At 41.5% G+C, this 20,475-nt stretch overlaps 1 protein-coding gene across 1 annotated transcript; it reads right to left on the minus strand.

Annotated features, from left to right (window-relative positions):
* Positions 1–6,629: 6,629 nt before the first annotated feature.
* Positions 6,630–18,864, minus strand: LOC129737663 (uncharacterized protein K02A2.6-like). Its single transcript, XM_055728823.1, has 3 exons — positions 18,436–18,864; positions 11,766–11,999; positions 6,630–10,847 (listed from the first exon to the last, which is right to left on the minus strand). The coding sequence occupies exons 1-3, from the start codon at positions 18,862–18,864 to the stop codon at positions 6,630–6,632; spliced, it is 4,881 nt and encodes a 1,626-aa protein (XP_055584798.1).
* Positions 18,865–20,475: the final 1,611 nt, after the last annotated feature.

Raw genomic sequence — 20,475 nt, forward strand, 5'->3', positions numbered from 1 at the left:
GGCTCGGGTTGAAAAAATATTAGCACGCTAATATTTTTTCATATTACCACTTTTCTGAGACGCCGATTTAAAGTGTACCTATGAACCAGACACTTGACAGACCGAAATTGACATCGCACAAGTTTTTTTTAACGATAAGTTGCTCGCAAAGTTATCCTAATCCCATAAAAGGTCCCGAGAAGCTGACTCGAGAAGAGAACCAATTCTTTAGCGTTTACATGGGTCGGGGTCATAAGGTATCATCATTGACTAGGTCAACTCCACGCTGTTTAAAGGCCTCGGCCTGTTACTGACCATCAACGTCTTCGACTCCGGTCTCCAGCAACCCACTTCAGCTACTTACTAACCTAGATTCGTGAGAATCTCCAAAAATAGGTTTATAACGCCATTCATAACATAATAAAAATCTATAACATTTAGTCTAAAAAACAATAACCATGCACCAAATAATTTAAATTCGCGATACAAATAAATTAACATCAAATGAGAAGCAAAGAAAATTTAAAACTACATAAATTAAAACTATAAATAAATAAATAACATAGAAATTTCATCTTCAATCTGAATTCAAATTCAGATTTTAGTACGGCTTGAAATGTTTCGATATACGTTTGAAATATTTCTATTTGGGAACCCGGGTTAATTTTGCTGCGTGGGAACGTGTGTGGGTTGACTACACGCTCTTTTTTTTTAACTCAAAATTAAGTATGACCGAGGTTCAAAACATAGTTCGATTCTATGAACTTAAAGTTAAGAACCCTTTTTTCCTCCTTGCGATGGATCAAAACGGAGTTCGAACTGCGAACTCAAAATTGATCCCTTTTTTTTCTTCGGCGAGGGATCAAAGCTGAGTTCGACCTTATGAACTAAAAATTGAACTCTCTTTGTTGGACTGAAAACACTTAGCGAGTTCAGTCCGAACCGGAACAGCAACCAACGAACACGTCGCAAAATTATGTCGTTCCGGAACAATTACCGGAAGACTATGATTATTTATTTATTTACATAGTATTCCGTCTCACGACATAACTTGACGAACATAATTCCTAAAATTCACTCGGTTCATAGCAACCGTTCTCCAATTTCTCGGGCACCCCACGTTCGCCAGATCACGCTCCACTTGGTCTAACCACCTCGCTCGTTGCGCCCCCGCTCGTCTTGTTCCTACCGGATTCGTAGCGAACACCTGTTTTGCAGGACAGTCGTCCGGCATTCTCGCAACATGTCCAGCCCAGCGTATCCGGCCAGCTTTCACCACCTTCTGGATACTGGGTTCGCCGTAGAGTCGCGCGAGCTCGTGGTTCATCCTTCGCCTCCACACTCCGTTCTCCTGTATGCCGCCAAAGATGGTTCTTAACACTCGTCGCTCGAATACTCCGAGTGTACGCAGGTCCTCCTCGAGCAATATCCATGTCTCGTGCCCGTAGAGAACAACCGGTCTAATAAGCGTCATATACAGGTTACACTTCGTGCGAGGGCTAAGTCTTCTCGACCGCAGTTGCTTGTGGAGTCCATAGTAGGCAGACTATGAAGGAACTTCATAATGAAATGCATGGTCACCGTGTCAGCGTAAAATTTTGTCCGTCATTGTCATCATATGGTGAGCGGCTTGGAATGTCCGGAAACTTCCGGATGTTGTTTACTTCCCGTGGGAAGTAACATCCGGAAGTTTTCTTTGACCGGGAATGTCAAAACTTTCCACCGCTCTGTAATTGCAATGCAATGTACCGGAACAGCAACATCCGGGTACAACAAATTTTAATCATCCTTTAATTTCCTGAAAATCAGCTACCCTCGAAAAAAAGGATAAATTCGAGTTTTCCGGGCTTTTGGATAGCGATAACTCTCACTTGTCTCCACTCTTGGGGAACAATGTTGTTCTCCAAGAATTGATTAAATAAATTTAACAAGCGAAATTTTGCGGCGTCCGGAAGGAAAATTCGACCATCGAAAAGCTGGAATCCAGACCACACCTATCAGAAGGCACGTTCCGGATGATTTTTTGCACAGGTGTAGAATCTGGACAGACTTTCCGTGCGATCCCAGACAACCATTTGGTGGGTATTTCGAATTTGCAACGAATATATACGTGCAAATATACGTGTAAACATATCGTATATAATGTAGCAAAACCAGTATATACGTATCATTTTGGAGGCCATATAGGTACATTAGCAAACATATTCTTGATTTGGATTGTATTAAATTACGATTTGCACGACTTGTCATGCGCATCATTTACGACTACCCTGATTCTATTTGGAATATACTATGACAATTTACATCATCATATAGATGATTGAGGTTGTAATATACGACATTTTTTGTAACAATATCAGGGTGGCCACTCAAAATCAATTTTTGATTTCCCGCATTTTTCCCGTTTTTTTCCCGTATGGTCTCACAGAATTCCCGGTTTTATACAAAAGAAAACCAAACAAAATTCCGAATATTCATTTTTGAAACCATATCCAACCATAACCATTTAACCCTCATCCGCATTAGAGTGTCATTTTGACACTATTGCAAGTTTGAATGCTTGTAACTTTTTTCAGAAGCTTCAAAAAACAAAAATTTCTTCGGGGACCCAAAATGAATTCAACATTTCTTTAATATAGCATCTTTATTTTTTTTATGGACGAACCCTGGAAGCCTGGACAAAAAAACTCCCTTTTCCGACTTAGAGTGTCATTTTGACACTCCAAAAGTAAAATCTATTTATGTCGAATGAATTATTATGAACTTCAAATAAAACTTATATCTATAGAAACCTTGTAATGTCAGTAAAATATGTTTAGAACATGATATACAGCTAAAGCTTCTAGTTTTCTCGTTATTCAGCATGAAAAAAAAAATCCGAAAAAACATGCCTCAGGAAAAATGCTGTAGTTCGTATATTACACGTCCAAAAAATATTTGCTTTATGCATATGAAAGCTGAAGTTAATGTCTACATCATGAAGCCAAGAAATATTTTTTTAAATTTTTTTTAATGAAATGGTCACAAAAAGTTCAAAAAAGTTGTCTGAAAAAACTACTTTTCGTTCGATTGCTAGTAAAAATGGTTTGGGCCAATCAAAAGTATATTCATTGGAAAGCAAATTTAATCTACATTCTAGTGAGATGCAACAATTCACGCTATGAGATTTCACAAAAATATGAAAATTATAAACGTAAAATCATTCCTGAATTTCTAGAACTACGGACTTTTTGGACTTATTTCATTCAAACTGCAATATCTCTGAAACTACGCTACATTTTTTTATTGAAATTTTGCACAGTGATTGTTCAAATATTAAGCTAGCAAGTCTGAAGTTTTCGAAAAGTTCTATCGATGAGATCAAAAACTACGCGAGGTGCAATATTTCAGGTATGGATCTAGAAATGTGATTTTTTTAGAATTTTGGACGAATGTTTCCATAGGAAAATCATATTCTCTGTTTAACAAACGGTAAATCTATTTCAACCGAAAAATCAAGACAATTTCGCGAAATTCTGATTTAAAAACACAAATGAATCATTTATTCCATTTTTTCTTTTCTTCATTGCTTTTGCCAGACACTTTTTGTCTAATTGGTGGAGGAAACGATATTGTTCTCATGAATCGTCCAAAATTCTATAGAAATCGCATTTCTATGTTCATGCCTGAAATATTGCACCTCGCGTAATTTTTTATCTCATCGATAGAACTTTTCGAAAACTTCAGACATGCTAGCTTCGTATTTCAACAATCACTGTGCAAAATTTCAATAAAAAATGTTTGAATGAAAATAGTCTAAAAAGTCCGATTTTCGTAGAATTACTGTTTCTCAGGCCACACAAACACCAGAAAGCTCAAATTTTGTGATATAATAGTGTGATAGTTGATCTATCTACACAAAATATTGATCAAAAAATATCATCAGAGTAAAAAGACGACTCGTCGACAAACCGTTTGAGGTGCGGTAGCATTTTGGCAGCACGTTCTGGAACGCGTTCATTTTCCACCTAGCGAATGTCACAAAATTTTCCCATCTAAGTGGAATGTTTTTGAACGTCCTCAAAAATGCATCCAAAATCCATTCACTTTTCCTCAGTCCCTCCTTGAACGCTTTATGTACAGTGTGAAGTAAACAGTTCCTAATGCAATTCGCTAGTTAGTTCCTTAAGCATTTTCCAATTTACTGCTGGACCATCCATGGAATACTGGATTACTCGTTTCAGTAGATCAGGATTTTTCGAAAAACATAGTTTCACGCCATTCAGAAGGTCATTCGAGCGCGTCGACGAAAAGAATGTAGAACCAATATACTTTGCTCAAACTAGGTTTGTGTTTTGATTCCAGAAGCGCACACTTATATCCATTTGTTGCTTTTGCAGAATCTTATTTAACATTTCGTCAAATTCTAATACGAACTCGCTGCAATTCTGTAGTAAATTGTTGTTCAATGAAGCAAGTTCAAACTAATCGAAACCGATCAAGCACGGCAGGAGAATTCGTTTCGACCTAGTAGAAATCGGTCGAAGTGGTCGAAGTCAATTGGAAAGAGACCGGTGATCAACTGTTAATCCATTTTCACTTGTTTCAACCTATTTTGATTAAACTTTATTGAACAGATTTTCACTGAGCCAAAAATTCCCGACTGTTCGAAAAAATTCCCGGCTTTTTCCCGCTTTTTTCCCGTTGGATTTCAAATCCCGTCTTTTTCCCGTTTTTCCCGAATGAGTGGCCACCCTGCAATATGGAAAGTTTGACGACTTATTTGGTCGTCTTTTACGACTTGAGTGCAGGGCTCTCATTTTCCGTCAGTTGAAAAAAAATATTTTTTTTTGGGATTTTAAACCAATTGGTTTATTCATCCCCAAAAAATAATAAAAATAAGATTATTTCAAAGAAATGTGTTTTTTGCTGTCAAATTCAAGTTTATATCGTACACATTTATTATTTGCCTGATTGCTGATTTTTTTCTACGTTCATGAATTTATTGTTAGAGCATCAGTACCGGTAAGTGCTATCCCAGGTGTTAACCCGGGACACATTCATCACACACACATTTGCATTGTGCTATTTGTTTTTTTACATCTAGCGATGAACACGGTCGTTTTTGATTACCTACTTTTGATAGAAAAAAATAACACGATATATTTCGAAAACCACTGAAGAACCGTTTTTGAATTGGAGCGCATTAACAAAATGTGATTAGAATTTAACCATAAAGCTTATAAAAAATACATCGACTTCGACAGAAATGAAAATTGAATGAAAACTTGAGATCTTCTGCACCACTTCCTTATTGCGTTGTGGTTGAAAAATAACCATTTTATGACATCTTTGGCTTCATTTGTGAAGATCACTTTCAACTGCAAGATTTCGTTAACCCCGAAACCTCAGCCAAGGGTATGTTCAAGTTTCCCGAGTAGAAAAATATTGTGACTATCCAATTATTTGTAAATAGTTATAAAACGATCTAGGACTTGTTGAGAAAACGACAAATGACATCGTAAAAACATTCTACAGATTGTATATTGCAAAACTACAGTATATTGAATGGGGCTTTGAATTATATTACTGTTTAGAACTGTTAAATCAGTTGAATGGAATCTAACTGAAACAGATTGTTCATCAAAATTTCGAAAGAATCTCTTCCAAAATTTTGATGAACAATCTGTTTCAGTTAGAGGCGCATTTATAGAGGTTTACAAAAACTGAATAGAACAAATGTAGAGATAATATTTACAAAATTTGTAATGCTATGTTTTGTTAACAGAAGAAGCTTAATGAAAATCGCAACAACGAAATATACCATTAAGTCATCATCTACAACAAAATAACCGTTTTTGAATTAGAGCGCATTACCCAAATTTGGTTAGAATTCAACCATAATGCTTATAAAAAAACGACTTCGACAGAATCGTTTAAGATCTTAACAAAACGTTAGAATTATTTTCGTAATTTATGTTACATTGATGGTATGTTTGACATTAGGAAACACACCTTAAACGATGTGTGAAGAAACTTATATCACAATTTTGATCAATACAAATAAATTCAATTAATTCTCTTGCAATATTGCACGACGGTTAAATGTTTGAGTTCATTGGTAAACTTTTAGCATTTCTAGTTTTTTTGCCATAATTTACGACTAAAACAATGATTGTTCAATGATTTCAGGCTGAGTATTAGCTTGACATCATGTGAAATCAAGGAAAAAATAAAAAGGCACCGGTTGGGACCATCCCAAAAAACCAGATCTAGAAGCAGCAAAAGTCAATAAAAAGCGTTTTCACGGTGAAAATATATTGCCGGTCATAAAAAGGCAACCGAAAGTCTACACTCAAGGAAATCGACTTATTAGCCGTATGTGTGGGCCTATATAGATTTTTGCAATTTGATTTACATATGAAGATTATGTGTCATGGAAGATGTTACGAGGGAGAACACGAGAGGTTTACGTTTACAAACTATTATACTTTATTAAAAACGGTTTGGATACAAATATAAAATACGCGTGTGACGATGCCAAGTATCTTCAGAGAACTGATTATAAAACTACGATGACGCGCCAGATGCTGGGGCACTCACAGGCCACTGCACCTTCGGTTGACAGCTATCGTTGGTGCCCAGTGGGTTCGCACTCAACACCTCCCCTTTTAGTAGAGAGCATAGGGTTCATAACGGACCGGAAGTTTCCGGTTCCTGGTTGACCGACGCTGTAGTTCTGCTTCCGGTACCTCGGTAGTTCGCCCACGATGTCTTGGTACCCTCGGACAGTTCTCGCTGTTTAGCCCACGTTGAAGCTCGACCAGAGTATCGGAGACTGGTTCCACACCGGAAACAGTTGACTGGCTTGTTTCCGGATTGATCGAATCTGACGATGAAGCGTTCGGTGCTAGGCCCCACGTACTGAGGAGCAAATCTAATGGTACCAACTCATGGTGATCGATAAGCTGCGCTTCATGATCGTCGAAACGGCTGCGCATTTGGTTGCTGTGAGATCTAACCAATTGTTGACGATCGGGGAGCCACACGTTGTACAGGACGCTACCTATTCGTTCCAAAACTACACCTGAGATCCAACTCCAATCATTGCCATGGTGGATCTTGGCATAGACTTTGCTCTTGACTTCGAAATGCTTTGGTCTCGCTCCATGCTTTTTGTCGAACTGCAGATTTTGCTTGAAGTTGCTTTCGCCAAAAGTACTGGGCGGGAGAACTAACTCCAACGATGTTCTGAGACGCTTGCCCAGTAGTATTTCGGCAGGTGATTTTGCGTTGGGAGCACTCCGGCAAGGTGTCGATCGATAGCAGAGCAGAAAGGTGTCGATAGCTTCTTGAAGTCCTTCCCCTCCTGCTCGAATTTTCTTAACGGTGCGTTTAAACGTGTCGACAAACCTTTCGGCTTGTCCGTTGCTTTGCGGGTGGTAGGGAGCCGTCTTGAGATGTAGGATGCCATTTGTATCGCAGAACTTTTCAAACAGCTCACTGGTGAATTGTGTGCCATTGTCTGACACCAGCAGTTCCGGCATGCCAAACCGGGAGAAGATGTTGCGGAGAATTTCAATTGTGGCCGTTGTTGTAATCCGCTTGGTTGCTACTACCTCGGGCCACTTGGAAAGAGAGTCGACAAGCACTAAGAAGTAAGTACTATCGACGGGGCCTGCAAAGTCTACGTGTACTCTCTGCCAGGGCTTTTCCGGAATTGGCCAAGATTTGAGCGATGTTTTCTTATCAGTTTTGGCCACTGACGCGCAATCCTTGCAATCGCGTACTAGGTTGGTGATGTCGTCATCGATGTTCGGCCAGTACACGTTATTTCGAGCAATGGACCGAGTACGATCGATTCCTGGGTGACCCTTATGAAGCTGGTTCAACACACGCTGCTGGAGCGTCTTAGGGATCACTATTCTTTCTCCGTACATGAGGCAACGTTGAACAATGGAAAAAGAGTCACGCCGAACGTAGAAAGGTTGAAGTTCGGAGTTGATGTTATTTTTGTTTTCCGGCCAGCCTTTGAGGATATGTTGCCGCACCTTCTGTAGAGTCGGGTCGTTTTCAGTCTCTTTGGCAATCACTCGGTATGTGACCGGCAGAAACTCAACCGACTGATCCACGATTGTGAAGATAGACGTTTCTAGCTGTATAGAGGCAATTACAAAATCTTCGTCAGGTTTAACATGGTTATTAATCAAGCGAGATAAAATGTCAGCATGCCCGAAATGGTCAGTAGAAACATGCTCAATTTTAAAATCATACAGCAACATTGTAAGGGCCCACCGTTGCAAACGGTTGGCGGTATAAGCCGGAATGCCTTGCTTGGACCCAAAAATCGTTAAAAGCGGTTTATGGTCCGTTTGAAGAATAAAATGTCTTCCATAAATCATACGGTGGAACTTAGTAACAGCGTAAACCAGGGCCAAAGCCTCTTTTTCAATCTGGCCATACGCTGTTTCGGCGGGAGTTAAACTTCGAGAAGCGTGGAAGATTGCTTTCTCGGAACCATCAGGAAATCTATGCGCAATCCGAGCTCCAATGCCCACATTCGAAGCGTCTGCGGAAACCACAATATCCATGGCCGGATTGTAATGGGTGAGCAAGAGCGGGGACTGAAGGATAACCTTAAAACGATCGAAGGAGCGCTGACATTCCTCCGACCATCGAAACGATGTACCTTTCTTGAGCAGGTCGTCTAACGGCTGACGTAAGGTGCGCATTTCCCGGATGAATTTCCCATAGTAATTAATTGCTCCCAGGTAAGACCTGAGAGTGGGGACGTCGTGAGGAGGGGGCATGTTGGTGATCGCAGAAATTTTGTCCGGGTCCGGTCGAATTCCTTCGGCATCCAGAAGCTGACCCAGATATCGAATCTGACTCATGAAAAACCGACACTTTTCTATCTTCACCGTAAATCCGTACTCCTGCAACCTTTGCAGAACCAGGGAGATTTTCTGTTTCAGCTCCTTCCGATTACGTCCGCCAATCACGATGTCATCGAGATACGGACAGGTGTGCTGCAGACCACTGAGCATGGCGTCCATAAGATGCTGGAATTCACCGGGAGCAGTTCTTATTCCCGGAGAAAGGCGGTTGAACCGGAACAGTCCTTTGTGGGTGTTGATGACAAGCAGCTTCCGGCTTTCTTCATCCACCTCCACCTGAAGGTATGCGTCGGACAAATCGATGTGCCCGAAGATGGTGCAATTTGCCATTCGGGCGAAGATGTCCTCGGGTAATGGTAGTGGGTGGCTATTGGGCTCTAGTGCATTGTTAAGACCGGTGGAAAAATCAGCACAAATCCGAATTGAGCGATTCGGTTTTCGAACAACAACAATGGGCGCAGCCCAATCGGCGTAGGAAACAGGGGTAATGATTCCCAGATCCTGGAGACGTTGAAGTTCATTTTCCACTACTTCTTCCATGCTATATGCAACAGGCCTTTTTGGTTTGAACACGGGCTTGACATCAGGTTTCAGGGTAAGATGCACTTGTGTTTTCTGGCAAAGTCCCATACGTTTGGAGAACACATCAGGGAAAGCAGATTTAAGTTCAGCGATGTCACTGTCTTCTTCTTGGCTGTTCACTAGATTGCAGATGGATGACAGCGGAACATCCCAAAGGCCGAACTGATCCATAGCATCTGACCCCAACACATTCAGATTGAGCTTAGCTCCACTCACGTAGCACTTGCCCTGTTTTTTCACGCCGCCAATGCTGATGGTTGCCGAAAACATAGCTGTTAAATTTAGCTTGCTTCCGGATGCTGTTTTGGCTGCGCAATCAGGTGGAGTTGTAGGGGGACACCCGACTTTGGCCCAATTCGCTTCCGAAACTATTGTTATGTCGGAACCTGAATCGAGCTGGAGCTCAATTGGAACCCCATTGATTTCCACTTGTGTGTAACGGCGTCCGTGTGTTACGCTTCCAACAGAAACACTTTTGTTGTAACGCTGTTCACTTTTGCTGAAACGTTGTTTGTTGTTGTTGTGTTTCTTCGGTCGGGCTTTCGATGAAAAGCAGGCGCAGTATCCCTCACGGTGGCCTACTTTGTTGCACTCCCGACACTTATGCGCTTTGAAATTGCACTCGCTGGAAAAATGCATTCCGCCGCAAGCCCAGCACGGTGATTTCGGATTGCCACTGGGAATTCGCTCGTCGAATTTCCGACTTTTCGGCTGCTGATGGTCCGTCCGAACCGCTTGCGATGCACAGGTGGAGGGGGATGGCTGGTTTCCAATTAGCACTGTATCTTGTTTCAGGTTCAAAACACTTTTACACTCCTCCACTACTTTTTCCAACGTGATATCATGTGTTTCATTGATCTTCGACAGCAGTCTCATTCGAATATCAGAGTCTTTTGCTGCTTTTAACCCGCACACAAAAATTAGGCACTTAAACTGATCTTCTTTGAGTTCTTGCAGTTTAAAGTCCACACAAGCACGATTCACTTTGCACGAATAACTGATGAAGTCTTCATTTTCGTCTTTGATTGTTTGTAAACACTGATATCGACGATGGAAAGTAGACACTGGTGTTCGAAAGATGGCTTTCAGCTTCGTGACAGTTGCGTCAAAGGAGAACTCTTTGGAGAGTTTCGGCAAGATGTATGACGTGTAGCGCTCATGAGCAGCTGGGTTGAGTTTCCGAAGAAGAAGACGTACTTTGGCGGCATCGTCCAATTGTGCCGCGTCTTTCTCAAAGAGATCCGCGTAACGAGAAAACCACGAGTCGAAGGTGCACTGATTCGCCGGTTCGTATACGAACTCGGTGATGTTGCTAGCCAATGAATCCAACACTAGCTCATTTCTCGACGTGCCACGGACCGAATTCTGGATGATGTTGATTTGGTCCGAGAGCTGTGACATCAGCTTATTCTGATTGTTGAGGATGTGCAAAATGGTCTCTTAAAACGATGGACCCGACGGTGGAATACTTGCCGGTCCATTGGTAGCCATTTTGTAGCACTGCTAACCACGTTGATATCGCGATATACGGCGATGAAGAATTACACTTTTGCCGGGTTTTCGCGGAACGGAGAAATAACACGACGTTTTCCGTAGACTCGTCGCCAGTTTGTTACGAGGGAGAACACGAGAGGTTTACGTTTACAAACTATTATACTTTATTAAAAACGGTTTGGATACAAATATAAAATACGCGTGTGACGATGCCAAGTATCTTCAGAGAACTGATTATAAAACTACGATGACGCGCCAGATGCTGGGGCACTCACAGGCCACTGCACCTTCGGTTGACAGCTATCGTTGGTGCCCAGTGGGTTCGCACTCAACAGAAGATAAATTAAAAAAATCGACTGTGGTGGTTCATAGAAAGTATGTGTGGTATACATATGACTTTTATAACAAAATGACACGTAGAAGCTATAGATGTGAAAGATAACATTTATAAGCCCAATTCGATTTAAGCTTTCTCAACAATTATAATTAATTTCGAAATTCAGTAAATGTTTGAATAAAATAATTTCGTTTCAAAAGCTTTACTATCACAATTTACAATTAGTTCTAAAAACACTGTGTTCCCTGATATTATACTATAAACAATTTAAGTCGCATTTCAAAATAATTAATAGTATAAATATTGACCGTTCTAGTTGGGTCCTTAAGCAAACTCTGCAACAGCTCCTTGACCAGTAGAAACAGATTTCGTGTTGCGGAGAATTTTCGCCTGTTAGTGCACCCGTTGAAGTTCGGCATTGCTTCAGAATATTCTTTTTAATTTCGGAAAATTCACGATCCTCGCAAGAATTCTTCGACGATTGAAGCATTTTTTACTCTCCGGATAAAGGCAACTGATTCACATTCTCGTTTCGACGGCAACAAAATATCGCGTTTTCTGGAAATACGATCGTTGACGACAGTGTGTTTATAGTTCAGTAACTTGACTGCAGCGGTTGCACTTTTTTCCTTATTCGGTTCATCCTCCGCCTCGTATCGTTTCAACTTGTCCATGCACTTGCAACATCGGCTGATTATGTTTTGCAGATCTGGCTTCCAATCAAACTCGAACTAAAAAAATAGAAACTCAGTTATTTATTAAAATTTCACAGCTCTACTGTTGCAAAAATTCTTACCTCGTAGTGCACCGTAGCAAATCGGCAGTAGCAGGGCTCGCAGGAATAAACTTAGAATGCCTTAAGTTTATTGGTCGCTCCAGCACCAGCTCCGTTGACCTCTGCGCTTAGCATGAAAATCGATCCCCTGGGAGTCCACGCCTTCGGGGAATTCAAGCTCCCGCTGGAACGAAAAGAAAACATGGAATTATGAATAATAGGTCCGGTTGATTTAAAAAAAAAGTTTCCCGGACAGATTTTTAAACCACCACCAGCACAAGAAATAGGAACTAGACAGAGAGATTTTGGCAATAAATGTGTAAAACTTTACCTGCAGAACTACATGCAAGCACTTGGATAGAGCAAGCAATATTGATGGTTGCTCGAGCATTACGAAGATCTTCCGGCAAACCATTCCCGTAAAATCGTATAAAAACAATTAACGTCAACAACAACATGGAAACTGCACGCAGATCCGGTTCCTGCACCCGGTTAGGGAACTGTTGATCAATGAAGTCTATTAGGTTTGCCGAATTCGAAGAACTAACGGACCTGTTTTTCGAAATCCATTTCCTGGAACTAAGCATCCCGGTTTATCTGGTTACATCAGGATTCCGAATCTGCAATCAAAAGAGGGACATGAATGACGGAGAGTTTCCTAACAGTTCAAAATTAAATTTACTTACCAAATTATTCGTATTGAGGGAATTAATTATTCAGTGCTGAGCTCCCACAGTTGTTTTTTCCGTTTTGCACCGCCATTTTGCGAGAAAATTTTCAATGATGCCAAATCATAACAATCATTTTTCTGCACACATATTTTGAATAAGTCGCAAATACATGTTATATGTCACACATAAAGCTTATTTTTCAGCAAATGAGCGAGCAGTTTTAGAGGTTTATGTGTGGAGGAACATACGGCTTAAATGTGCATTTTTTGCAGTGTAGGTACTTTTCGGCAAAAAAGCTCAGTTTTTGAAAAGAATTGTAATTGTATTGTCATTTAAAAATTGAATTGTAATACAATACCGAAACCAAACAAAATTATTGTTTTATTTATACACACTTCCAAATTTTTTTGTAAAATTACATCATATATGTAAAAAAAAGAAGCATCACATATGCCGGAAGGGCCGGATCCAGAATTAACTACCAGTTGCACTAAAGATACCATCCACTTTCCGGTGACATTTTTTTTTTTATTTACAAGTAGCTTTATTAAGGCATTTAACTCATAAAGTTTTTTTTTGCCGAGTATTCACTTTCACTTTTATGTGGTGTTAGTAAGAGGGGGGCCGTAATCGTCGCGGCTACTCAACTGTCAATTGATTAACTAAGAGGGAGGGAAAGAGGATTGTGTAGGGTCACTCTCGAGAACAGATTTCCGTCTTTGGTCGGTGGTGGCTTCCTGTAGCGTGGTTTCGTAAGCTACCGCAGGTATTGTGTTCCTGGCCAGCCTTCATTCCGGTGTTATCGAACCGGTCGGACGAGAGGTTGTTCTAATGAATAGACGAAAAGAGCATTAGATAGAGTAAAGACAGAGAGGAAGAGGACTAAACGACCAAGTCAGACATTTTAAGATATTTGTATATAGGGTACAAATATTCAAGATCTAAGTTTGCCAAGATGTCTCGAATTGGAACCCCAGGTAGTTTACTTCGGGCCCTAAGGGTATCCAGTAGCCAAGCCCTCGATCGATCAAACCGTTCACACGTCCACACAACATGATCAATGTCGTGGTAGCCATCCCCACAAACACAAACATTGCTTGTAACTAGTTGTATACGAAACAAATGCGCGTCAAGCCGGCAGTGATTTGACATGAGCCGAGAAACCACGCGAATGAAATCGCGACTCATGTTAAAATGCTTAAACCATGCCTTCGTCGGAACCTTAGGGATAATCGTATGGAACCAACGTCCCTTTGTGCCATTATTCCAGCTAGACTGCCAAGCGTTAATCGCTAAAGTGCGAGGTATTGAAAAATATTCATTGTAAGTTATTATCCTCTCAAAAATTTCACCTTGTAACGCGCCCACCTTAGCCAATGAGTCCGCATTCTCATTGCCTTGAATAAGACAATGAGACGGGATCCAAGCTAAGGTAATCCTGTACGAATTTTCGATCAAAGCGCCCAATATCCCTGAAATTTCCAGTAAAAAATGGGAAGAGCGCTTCATCAGTTTCATCGATCGAATCGCCTCAACGGAGCTGAGACTATCCGAATAGATGAAATAGTGGTCTACGGGCAGTGTGCGAATGTGTTCCAAGCTACAATAAATTGCGGCTAATTCAGCAACGTAAACGGAGCATGGCTCTCGAAGCTTGAACGAAGCTTCAAAGCGCTCATTGTACACTGCGAAACCAGTCGCGCCGTCGATTCTAGAACCATCAGTAAAGAACATTTTTGTAGGGTCAATTTCACGTACTTTTGATGCAAAGATTGAAGGAATGACGTTGGGTCGGACGTGATCTGGTATTCCACGGATGTCAGCGGTCATGGACAGATCGAATCTTATCAAGGAACTGCTAATCGGGTAAAAGTGACTCGTGTCCGAATTTAATAAAGAAGGATTTATTTCTAATTGACTAAAAGTTTCATAATTGTTTACATATTTTACTAGCGGATTAATATTCATAAGCCTTTCCTAATTTTCTATCACCAAAGGATTCATAGTAACACTTCGAATTAGGAAACGTAGCGATAAATCGAAGAACCGATTTTTCAACGGCATTATTCCCGCCAGTACTTCGAGACACATCGTATGTGTCGACTGCATACAACCCATGGCAATACGCAAACAACGATACTGTATTCGTTCTAGTTTAATCAAGTGGGTTTGCGCGGCGGACCCAAAGCAAAAGCTTCCGTATTCTATGACCGACAGTATCGTTGTTTGGTATAACCTGATGAGGTCCTGTGGATGAGCATCCCACCAGGTTCCAGTAATCGTTCGAAGAAAATTGATTCTCTTTTGGCATTTTTGAGTCAAGTACCTAATATGTTTTCCCCAGAGGCATTTAGAGTCGAACCAGACACCAAAATATTTAAAACTAAGAGATTGAGTTAGAGTTCTACCCATCATAAGGAGCTCTATTTGAGGAGGGGAATGCTTCCTTGAAAAAACTACTAACTCGGTTTTACTAGGCGAAAACTCGATGCCTAGATTCCTGGCCCAATGTGATAAATTATTTAGAGTTTCTTGTAACGGAGGTTTAATTTGAGTGCCTTTTTTACCTGTGATATGAACAACACAGTCATCCGCAAGCTGTCTTAGCGTACAATTTTGTGCCATACAAGCATCGATCGAAAGTTGTATAGCAGGGGGCTTAAACATGAGCCTTGGGGTAGACCCATGTAACTAATTCGTTCAACTTTGGTTTCTCCATGACTAAAATGCATGATTTTTTCAGACAACAGGTTATAAAGAAAATTATTCAATATTGGTGAAAGTCCGCAAGAGTTAAGATTACTAGATAGCACTTCTATGGACACCGAATCGAATGCCCCTTTGATGTCCAGAAATACTGCCCCCATCTGCTCTTTTTGGGCAAACGCCAATTGAATGTCTGATGAAAGTAATGCTAGACAGTCGTTCGTACCCTTTCCTCTACGGAATCCAAATTGTGTACTTGACAAGAGATTGTTTGATTCAACCCATTTATCCAGCCGAAAGAGAATCATTTTTTCGAGTAATTTCCGGAGACACGAGAGCATTGCGATCGGCCTATACGAATTGTAATCAGAAACTGGTTTTCCCGGTTTTTGGATGGCGATAACTTTCACCTGTCTCCATTCATGCGGCACAATGTTCATCTCTAAACACTTATTGAATAAATTCAACAAGCGTTTCTTAGCGGTATCTGGCAGATTCTTCAACAAGTTGAATTTGATTCTGTCCAGTCCGGGAGCGGAATTGTTACATGACCAGAGCGCAAGTGAAAGTTCGACCATCGAGAATTGATCCTCCGTTTCGGAACTATTCTCTGTATCCCGATAGTTTTTCTGAGCTGGTACTGCGTCTGGACAGACCTTTTTCGCGAACTGTGTCAACCAACGACTCGAGCTTTCCTCACTTTCGTTCGAAGGTGTATGATTTCGCATGTTTCGAGCTGTTCTCCAAAGCGTGTGCAGTGACGTTTCTCGAGATAACCCATCTACGAATCGCCGCCAGTACCCACGTTTCTTGCCCCTGATCAAGTTCTTGAACTTGCGTTCCAATGACAAGTAACGTTGGAACTTCTCTGGCAATCCAGTTCTGCGAAACTCAATAAACGCCTTGCATTTTTCACCTCGCGCGCGTGAGCAGTCTCCATCCCACCATGGAGTGGGAGGCCGTTTCTGTATCGTCGAGCTTTCATTCCGTCTGACCTGTGCCCCGATTGCACAGTCCACAATTGTCCCGGAAATAAAACTGTACTCTGCCTCCGGAGGCAGTTCATCCGTTGAGTCGATGGCTTCAATGACACCTGATGCATACTTTTTCCAATCTATATTCTTTGTGAGGTCATAAGGAATATTGATCTCTTCGGGTGGACTACGACCACTGGTGATAGAAATATTGATAGGCAAATGATCGCTTCCCTGAGGGTCTTGGATTACCTTCCACGTACAATCCAAGCTCAGAGAGGAAGAAGCTAAAGAAAGGTCTAAAATACTATGCTGTGATTGGGATCCATTAATTCGAGTCACTTCCCCATTGTTTAAGACAGTCATATTGAAGTCGTCGCACAGCTCATAAATAATGTTAGCACGATCATCATCACGTGAGCTACCCCAGCCCACGCCATGGGAGTTGAAATCTCCCAGAACTAACCGGGGTTCTGGGAGAAGTGAAAGAATATTCGCCAATTGGTTCCGGCTCACGCTTGAATTTGGCGGAATATATACCGAGGCTAGGCAAAGGTCTTGGCCTTTAATTCTAGCTTGGCAACTGACGACTTCAATACCTGGAGATGGTTGTAGTGGAATACGATAGAAAGAGTGGCATTTCTTGATCCCCAAAAGAACGCCACCTCCTCTTTGCCCATCTCGATCCAGGCGAATAATATTGTGGCTATGGAAGTTGAAATCAGTGTTTGGAGAGAGCCAAGTTTCGCATAAGGCGAACACATCACAATTCAAATTGTGTACCAATACTTTAAAGGAGTCTAATTTTGGTAAAATACTTCTGCAGTTCCATTGCAATACAGAAACAATTTCTCTTACCTCAGTGGACGAGTTATTCATCAAAAGAAATTGCTTCTGCGATGAGGGTCATAGTACAAGCTTTCTTTTTCAAGACTTCTCTCAAAAGAGGTACAAACATGTTAATCATAGTCCTCCAACCTGCTGGTACACTGAAAAAGTCCAAGATGAACGCAACAATTTCCGAAAATTTCATCTTACCATCAGATGAAAAGCTGGGCAAACTGTTCGACGATGGATCAGATGCAGTTTCTCTGGGAATTGTTGCATTCCTGTTAGCTACTGATGGTCCTGAATTCTGAAGGGAAGTCTGGGGTTTTGACTTACCAGAAAGTGGAGGGAAGTCCTTCGGGGACGGATTAAAACCCGGAGGTCTCTGAATAGGAGGGGTAGAATAACTATTTCCACTTTGAGGATTTTTTGTTTTATTAACTTTGCTGGCAGCTGATCGGGGTTGTGTGTTAGTTGTGCGTTTCCTTTTTGGAGCCTGTGAAACATTTTTTTTAACAAATGGCCCAGCTGATGTTCCTTCACATGGATCCTCCCCTTCGGATTCATACTCACTTAGAAGGCCAAACTGGTTCTCTGAGACGATTGGCAAAGACTTCATCAGCATGTCTCTATATGATTTCTTAGAGCGGGTTTTTAAAGAAGTCTTGATTTTTTCCCGGCGCGATATGTACTTCGGACACGCCGAGAGAGCATGAGATTCCTCGCCTGTGCAATACAAACACTTGCTTAATGCTTGTATTTCACACGAAGCTTCCGCATGCTTCTCCCCGCACTTAGAGCAGCGTGCCTGATTGCAACAGTAGGCGGCCGTATGATCCAACTGCTTGCAATTCTGGCAGAACATGACCGAAGGCACATAAAGTCTCACAGGTAGACGAACCTTCCCGATCGCAACGTAATCAGGAAGTGCAGTGCCGGAAAAGGTAACCCGAAAAGAGTTCGACAGGGAAAATGTTCTCTTTTCCCCCTCGCCTGATGCTGATTTCAGCTGACGCGCGTCCAGCACCTTGACCGTGGGGAGACCAGGGTCTTTGAATCGGCCAACCCCGGATTCCATTAGGTCATCGACGGTCAAACCCTCTTCGGTTACCACTCCGTCGATTTCCACGTCACGAGCGGGAACGTATACGCGGTATTCGATCGTAAACTTCGGGTCACAAGCAATGGCATTTGCTTCCTTCAGGCTACCAACAACAATGCGCATCTTGTGCGGTCTCATCGGCTGGTAGCTGATTACGGAAGGGTAAGAACGATCAAGGTCCCGGGCGATTGAAATCACATTGGGTGATTTCCCATTAGTTTTGGACCGGATGTAAACTACCCAAGGTCCCGTCGATTCAGGTTGGTAAACCCGACGGCGAGGGGCAGTTTGAGGCAACTCATTATCTTTTTCAACGGGGGAGTTTGCTTGAGGGGTTGATGCTGGCGTGGAGTTTCCAAACACAAAAGGCATTTGTGGGAAAAGGGTCTTTGGGAGAGGAGAAGGGTCATCTTCCGTGTCCGTGAGGTACATCGGGTGGTCTTGTAATGTTTCTTTGGAAACAATTTCCTCGGAAAAAATTTCCTCGGAAATATCCTCCCGTAAAGGGGGATCTTTGCCCGTCTCGCCGTCGTCATCCATCAGCCGGTGACTTTCCGAACTAATGGGCTCTGGAGGAGATGCAACCGCAATTTAAAATTAAATTAAAAAAAAGAAAAAAAAATTATATATAATATAAATTTCAAAAAAAAAAAATCTTATAATTTATATAGTAATAATAACGAAAGAGGAAAGCTAAAGAAGAAAACCAAATAAAAAAAATAAAATAAAAACCCAAAAACTTTTTGGGAAAAAAAAATGAACCACTCTATTAATGTGGACCACTCTATCAAACCTGATGCCAACAACGTGGTCCTTTGTTTGATGGCGAATGGATGCTGAACCAAGGCTATTGTATTCAGCCGGGATGATAATTTGCTGGGTGATTTGACGAACCAGCTACACGAGCGTTAGAATTTCACTGCCGTTCTGAACTAAGCTATCCGGTGTAACGGTACATAAGTCCGGATAATTCGGATAGCGGCACTACACGGTAGGTATAAGGGGCAAATAATGAAAACTTTTGCCACACACTCGAGAGAAAACAAACTCGACCGTCTCCAGTGAGTGAAGCGAAACGAATGGGTGACATTTTTCACAACGAAAAAAATGATCAATTTAATAAATTATGTCCTAGTATACAAGTTTTTTTTCCATTAGTTTGACCAACTTTTCATCGAACGTTTTCCTGAAAAAAAGGAAAAAAAAGTTTTGAACGTTTTGAATCAATGAATTCATATATAATATATCATATCATATACTCAGTTTCATAAAATTCGAAAACACTTTCTTAGTATTGAAAAAAAAAAGTTTTCATTATAATCATTTTCAAGAAACAAAATTTCCTAGCATATCAAAAGATATTCATTTTACAATAATCATTGTAAATCTACGACTTACACCGTCTTCTGGGTAAGTTCCCGAGCCTTAGCCTTCTTTGCGATGCGGGCCATAATCTTCGGTTCGAGCAGACCACCTCCCCAGCACTTGCGAATCTCCTGGTAGCGATCGTTGAAGTTGGTCTTGATGTTTTCAGCCAGCTTGGACAGATTGGCGCGGCCGGAGTTGTCCACCTGGGTCAGAGCAACACAGGTGCAGGTCTTACGGAACACCAATGTTCCCAGTCGGGATGCAGTACGGGATAACCATCTTACGGCACAGCAGGTAGATGACCAGCTCAATGTGGTCAACATCGTGAGCGATCACAACCAGCTTAGCCTTCTTCTGCTCGACTAGTTTGACGATGGTGTTGGCGTCCTGCCGGAGGTTCCTCCTTGCCAACGGCCTTGGCCTCAGCCTTAGCTTTCAATCGTTGGATCTTGGCGATCGGGTTTTCCGGCCGGTACTTCTCCAATAGACCGAACAGCAGTTGAGCCGTGTGTTTGTCCAGAGCCTGCGAGAACTGATGGTGATGGTGATTACATCACCTGAAAACGTCGACGATAAACAACACTGACAAAGTGTTTTACACGTTTTCATAATTTTTCTTGGTCAAATTTTGAACCATTTATTGAATATCGCACGTGTAATTGATTTTATCAATGGGTATAAAAAAACGAACGTGAACTCGCCACATCAAAATCAAAACATAAAACGAATTCACTCACACAGGCATACGCTATTTGACATTTCATGCAACGACAAGAAAATAAA

The sequence above is a fragment of the Uranotaenia lowii genome, chromosome 1, assembly GCF_029784155.1.
Source record: "Uranotaenia lowii strain MFRU-FL chromosome 1, ASM2978415v1, whole genome shotgun sequence".
NCBI lineage: Eukaryota > Metazoa > Arthropoda > Insecta > Diptera > Culicidae > Uranotaenia > Uranotaenia lowii.